Source organism: Sceloporus occidentalis, unplaced genomic scaffold (assembly GCF_023333645.1).
Source record: "Sceloporus occidentalis isolate IW3139 unplaced genomic scaffold, rSceOcc1.0.p SCAF_165, whole genome shotgun sequence".
Taxonomy (NCBI): Eukaryota; Metazoa; Chordata; class Lepidosauria; order Squamata; family Phrynosomatidae; genus Sceloporus; species Sceloporus occidentalis.
In genome coordinates this window covers 37,488-43,651 of record NW_028317145.1, presented here as the reverse complement: position 1 = coordinate 43,651, position 6,164 = coordinate 37,488, and the positions used below count along the sequence as shown (strand labels likewise).

Sequence of the window (6,164 nt, the reverse complement as noted above, 5' to 3'; positions counted from 1 at the left end):
AGCTGACAGCAAGCCATAGCCGCCGTTTTTGTTCCCTGATACTGTAAGAACCGGACAAGCCTACAGTACAGTATTATTTTCCTGGAAAGGGTACCCAGTTACTATGGAAACCATGTCACCTGCAGGCCTGATCATCCTGTGTAACATCCTACTGATACCTCAATAAATAAACCCCAAGTGTATTTCCAGAACTAGAGTGATATACACAGGGGCAGCTATTTTTAACCCCTTCGATAAGTGTGCATCATTTTCACAAAAGTGGATCAGAGGCAGATCCCGCTCTGCATCTCACGCCACATCATTGTCATCTTTAAGTGTAGCAGCCATGATTCCGCCTGGAAATCAGCAGCGTAATGCAGCATTCACAGGCCCTGCATTGTCTGCCAGGCGTGCCAGCTTTCGCCGCAGTGGTCCATGGATCTTGTAGTTCGCAGCCTGCCTTTTCCGATGATAGAAGCTACTGGCGGAACAACACCTCCCATGATCCGTATGGAATCGGCGAGCCTTTGCCACGTGACTGTAAACCCCTCCCTCCCTGTCTTCCGTCTTCTTTTCTGAGGGAAGAAGTCTGCTGCGCTGTCACTTGGCTCTGTCTCTTTGGGCGGTAACCGCACGGCGGCTAGTTGACTGCAGTCATGTCGGATCCTGGCGGAGGAGATGATGGTTCGGCCAACCTGGAGGTGTCCGCTGCCGTGCAGAATGTGGCGGACGCCTCGGTCTTGCAGAAGCACATCCGAAAGCTCATCCCTCTGCTGCTGGAAGATGGCGGCGAGACCCCGGCCTCTCTGGAGTCCGCCCTGGAGGAGAAGAGCGCTGTAGAGCAGATGAGGAAATTCCTGTCCGACCCCCAGATTCACACCATCCTGGTGGAGAGGAGTACCCTGAAAGGTGGGGTGTGACGGGAAGCCCCGGCTGGGGCGGGTGTGGCTCTGTCCTGTCACCGGTCCCTGCTAATCCGCAGCGTCACTGACCTTATTACAACTCCCAAGACCCTCAGCCAGCCTGCCTGCCTACCATAGTCTGCCTGCGGTTCGTGGGAGTTGTCATTCAGCAATATTTAGGATGGTGTCCTGTAGTTATTAACCAAGGCGGGCAAGCTTGTGGCTTTCTGCTTGTACTGCAGGAAGCCTCTCCTCTTTCTGGCTGAGCGTTCTGAGAGTTGTCATTTAATATCTGCAATACGTGAAGATGAATGATCTGTGACAGATGATGGTATTACAGGGCATAATAGCTGCCATACAGTTTATTTTAATTGTTTTGAATTGAAATTATTTAGGGAAAAAAGATCTGCTTTTTTTATACAAAATAAGATACTTTGTATACCGTGTATTACAGTTCAGGGAGTAGAACGGTTTATTAGTTCTATTATTATTGAATTTTAATGTCGGACCGTATTATTTCTAAGTATAATATTTTTTGCCCTTGCATGATGGCTTTTTATTATTTTGGAACGGGACGGGGGGGGGGGGGGTAAATGATACTTTAGAAGCTTTTTAATGGCATCCAGGGTTTAGCTGCGACTTCCTAAATCCATCTATATGAATGGGTACCCGTCCCCCCCCCCCCCCCCCCCGTCAGCATGTTGGGATTAAGGTGTCGGGTGCTTTTATGGAAGAAAAAACAATGTAACCTGCATCTGATTTATTAGTGTTTTGTGCTGGGAGTAAAGCTCTGCGTGTTCTCTGGTCGGATCGTGTTTTCTGTGTAGTGTATTTAGTGGTAAGATGGGGCATCCTTTGTTCTGCTGGGTGTGTCGGGTGAGAGGAGAGGCCGCATTGCGGTGTTGGTGCCGGCCGGCAGTTTATATGCGTGGGGTTGAATAATAAGAGGGATGGGCTATGTGATTATTATGAATTGGTGTATTATGTTATGTGTGATGTCTTACTCTGGTTTACTGAAGTTTTTTAACCCCTTAAGGACAATGGGTTGTCCTTAAACCCATTAAAAAACCCTGTTTAACAAGTCGATTTACCGTATCTGTTAGTAAATCACGAGTCTGGGCTTTGTAGCTGGTCCCTAAGGGCCAGCAGTCGGGTTTTCGCTATTATGTCATGCAAACGGTTAATATTGGGTATTTGCGTTTCGCTAATTGACATTTCTTGTAATACATATTGTGCCCTCCTAAGCATCCTGAAAGAACGGCATGGCCTGCTCTATGTACGCTGTCGCTGAAAATTGCCTTTTTTGTGATTACAGAGGATGTTGGCGATGAAGGGGAGGAGGAACGAGAATTCATTTCTTACAATGTCAGCATTGATATTCACTACGGACTCAAGTCAAACAGGTATTTGAGTGCCTGTTAATCTTAATGTTTATGTTTGAATGGAAATTATCTTTTATAAATGAAGAATATAGCAAGCATTTCATGGTTTTATTTTTTTTGTCCTGATTTGTACTTTCTATCCTCTGTAATATGAATATTCATGTTTTTGGTTTTTTTTTTCTTTTTTCTTTCCCATCGATAGCTTGGCCTTCATTAAACGCACTCCGGTCATCGATGCAGACAAACCTATATCATCCCAGCTGCGGGTTCTGACGCTCAGCGAGGACTCCCCGTATGAAACGCTGCACTCCTTCATAAGCAACGCTGTTGCTCCTTTCTTTAAGTCGTACATTCGAGAGTCGGGAAAAGCAGACAGGTAATTAGAGCAGATCTTTGTAAATGCTTTAAGATGGGGGGCTCTCCAGTCTGTATAATACTGTGTGTTTGTTTTTCTGACCCAATGCACAACAAGCACAGTGTAGCATGACCATAAATAAACTGATCGGGAAGATATAGCGGTATCGCTCTAAAATTACTATTTTTACTTATTTTTTTCCCTTTATTATCATTATTTTGTTTATACGCAGGGATGGTGACAAGATGGCTCCCTCTGTCGAGAAAAAGATAGCAGAGCTTGAAATGGGACTCCTACACTTACAACAGAATATAGAGATTCCAGAAATTAGTCTACTCATTCACCCAAACATCACCAACGTTGCGAAACAGTGCTATGAAAGGGGAGAAAAGCCCAAAGTCACAGATTTTGGAGACAAGGTGGAAGATGCGACATTTCTCAACCAGCTGCAGTCGGGTGTAAATCGCTGGATCAGAGAGATACAGAAGGTATGATTTGAATGTTCTTTCTGCTTCTTGTAACCATGTAGTTTTGTGGTATATCCATAACTGTAAGTGTTCCAGCTCTTCCGTTGTCTTCTCGGTACATAAATCGTGTGACTGTTGCAGGTGACTAAACTCGATCGCGATCCGGCATCAGGTACTGCACTGCAGGAAATCAGTTTTTGGCTCAATTTGGAGAGGGCGTTATACCGCATTCAGGAAAAACGCGAGAGTCCAGAGGTTCTCCTAACCTTGGATATCTTAAAGCATGGCAAACGCTTCCATGCCACTGTGAGCTTTGATACAGACACAGGTGAGTGTTCTGTATTGGACTTTTTGGCGTTCTTGGTGATCTTTGTCCCATGTTTACCTTCCTACTACTTCTGTGAGTCTTAATATATCCAATATTTCTCAGGCCTCAAGCAAGCATTGGAAACGGTCAACGACTACAATCCTCTTATGAAAGACTTCCCTTTGAATGACCTCCTGTCAGCCACTGAACTTGACAAAATTAGGCAGGCGCTTGTGGCAATTTTCACCCACCTCCGAAAAATAAGGAACACAAAATATCCAATTCAGCGGGCCCTGCGTCTTGTGGAAGCCATATCCAGAGACCTCAGCTCCCAGCTCCTAAAAGTTTTGGGAACAAGGAAACTCATGCATGTGGCATATGAAGAATTTGAAAAGGTACATTGTAGTGGAAGTGGTATGAAATAACCTTGATGAAGGCTCGGATAAGATAGTCGAGCAGTTGACATGGTAACATCGCTTTTTACCGCTCTAATATACTGTTTGTTCTTATGGGTCCGCTTTTTTATTATTTCAGGTAATGGTTGCATGCTTTGAAGTTTTCCAAACGTGGGATGACGAGTATGAGAAACTTCAGGTTCTGCTGAGAGACATCGTCAAACGCAAGAGAGAAGAAAATCTAAAAATGGTGTGGAGAATTAATCCAGCTCATCGCAAGCTGCAGTCTCGCCTGGATCAGATGAGAAAATTCAGAAGGCAGCATGAACAGCTCCGAGCTGTCATTGTCCGTGTTCTCCGACCCCAGGTACTTTGCGATACTTTGGAGCAGTGTCGGTCCTTACACCAAACTATTTAAGGCTCATTTGACCTATAAATTGGTTACCTACCAGCATGTAGATCAAAAATATTTGGGTAGCACTGCGCTGCAAGAACTAGGACATATTCCATATGTCTCGGTGCTTATGATTCTTATCTTATTTTTAAGGTCACTGCTGTTGCCCAGCAAAATCAAGGAGAAGTCCCTGAACCACAGGACTTGAAAGTGACAGAAGTACTTTTTGATGCTGCTGATGCCAACGCCATCGAGGAAGTTAACCTTGCGTATGAAAATGTCAAAGAGGTAGATGGGTTAGATGTTTCCAAAGAAGGAACAGAAGCTTGGGAAGCGGCGCTGAAAAGATACGACGAAAGAATTGATAGAGTGGAGACAAGAATCACCGCCCGTCTTCGAGACCAGCTGGGCACAGCAAAGAACGCTAATGAAATGTTCAGGATCTTCTCGCGATTCAATGCACTCTTTGTCCGACCGCACATAAGAGGGGCCATTCGTGAATATCAAACGCAGCTCATCCAGCGTGTAAAAGATGACATTGAGTCACTTCACGACAAGTTCAAGGTGCAGTACCCTCAAAGTCAAGCCTGCAAGATGAGTCATGTTCGTGATTTACCTCCTGTGTCCGGATCCATTATTTGGGCCAAACAGATTGACCGGCAGCTGACTGCTTACATGAAGCGCGTGGAAGATGTTCTTGGCAAAGGTTGGGAGAACCACGTAGAAGGACAGAAATTGAAACAGGATGGAGACAGTTTCCGCATGAAGCTAAACACACAAGAAATTTTTGACGATTGGGCGAGGAAGGTTCAACAACGCAACCTTGGCGTCTCTGGGCGCATTTTTACCATTGAAAGCACGCGCGCCAGAGGCAGAACGGGGAATGTGCTCAAGCTGAAGGTCAACTTTTTGCCTGAAATAATAACCCTTTCTAAGGAAGTTAGAAACTTGAAATGGCTTGGCTTCCGTGTTCCGTTGGCAATTGTCAACAAGGCTCACCAGGCGAATCAGCTTTATCCTTTCGCGATATCGCTGATTGAAAGTGTCCGTACGTATGAGCGCACGTGCGAGAAAGTAGAAGAGCGTAACAGTATCAGTTTACTGGTTGCTGGCCTGAAGAAGGAGGTGCAAGCTCTAATTGCAGAGGGTATTGCTCTGGTGTGGGAATCCTACAAACTGGATCCTTACGTTCAGCGTCTTGCAGAAACCGTCTTCAACTTCCAAGAAAAGGTATGTTTTATCTGACAGGTTAGTGGGGGTTTTTTTTTTTTTTTTACTTTAGTTAAGGTTTCATTGTTAAAGCTCTGTCGTTCCTATGCAGGTTGATGACCTTCTCATCATTGAAGAAAAAATTGATTTGGAGGTCAGATCTCTGGAAACTTGTTTGTACGATCACAAAACATTCTCTGAGATACTCAACAGGATTCAGAAAGCTGTGGATGATTTGAACCTTCATTCCTACTCCAATTTACCCATTTGGGTCAACAAACTTGATATGGAGGTAGAGTACTTGGATGCTGTTTGATAACATGCCATTTGTGTTTAAGCTCTTGTATTTCACACAGTGTGATTGCTGCCCTAGATTGAAAGAATTCTGGGAGTCCGTCTGCAAGCAGGCTTGAAAACCTGGACTCAGGTCCTGATGGGTCAGTTTGATGACAAAGCTGAAGTTGACATGGACACAGATGCTCCTCAAGTCAGCCACAAACCAGGCGGAGAACCAAAAATTAAAGTACGTTTTAATTGTGTACATATATTACTCTTAACATCCCTAGAGAACTGCATTGGTTCAGGATAACTGTGTCCCCAGAAGACAGGATCATTATTTTTAACGTTGTGACTACTGATTTTATTATTTTAGCGTGGTCTAAAATGTTGGGGACGTTATATCTTTTACAAATCAAATTGTATAGTAGTTGATAATAAGCTTGTAATAACTCCTATTATAACTAATAATAACTATTATAATGCCAGAAGAAAGGG

The 6,164-nt window shown here is 44.3% G+C and overlaps 1 protein-coding gene across 1 annotated transcript in view; it reads left to right on the top strand.

Annotated features, from left to right (window-relative positions):
- The first annotated feature begins 635 nt into the window (after nucleotides 1–635).
- LOC149279450 (cytoplasmic dynein 1 heavy chain 1-like) overlaps nucleotides 636–6,164 on the top strand; it is a 32,929-nt gene continuing 27,400 nt past the window's right edge. Inside the window, exons 1-10 of the mRNA XM_089501178.1 lie at nucleotides 636–888; nucleotides 2,197–2,284; nucleotides 2,466–2,639; nucleotides 2,851–3,106; nucleotides 3,227–3,413; nucleotides 3,516–3,787; nucleotides 3,927–4,154; nucleotides 4,335–5,411; nucleotides 5,503–5,682; nucleotides 5,764–5,913. Coding sequence (XP_089357304.1) covers nucleotides 636–888; nucleotides 2,197–2,284; nucleotides 2,466–2,639; nucleotides 2,851–3,106; nucleotides 3,227–3,413; nucleotides 3,516–3,787; nucleotides 3,927–4,154; nucleotides 4,335–5,411; nucleotides 5,503–5,682; nucleotides 5,764–5,913 — 2,865 coding nt within the window. The remainder of the gene's footprint in view (nucleotides 889–2,196; nucleotides 2,285–2,465; nucleotides 2,640–2,850; nucleotides 3,107–3,226; nucleotides 3,414–3,515; nucleotides 3,788–3,926; nucleotides 4,155–4,334; nucleotides 5,412–5,502; nucleotides 5,683–5,763; nucleotides 5,914–6,164) is intronic.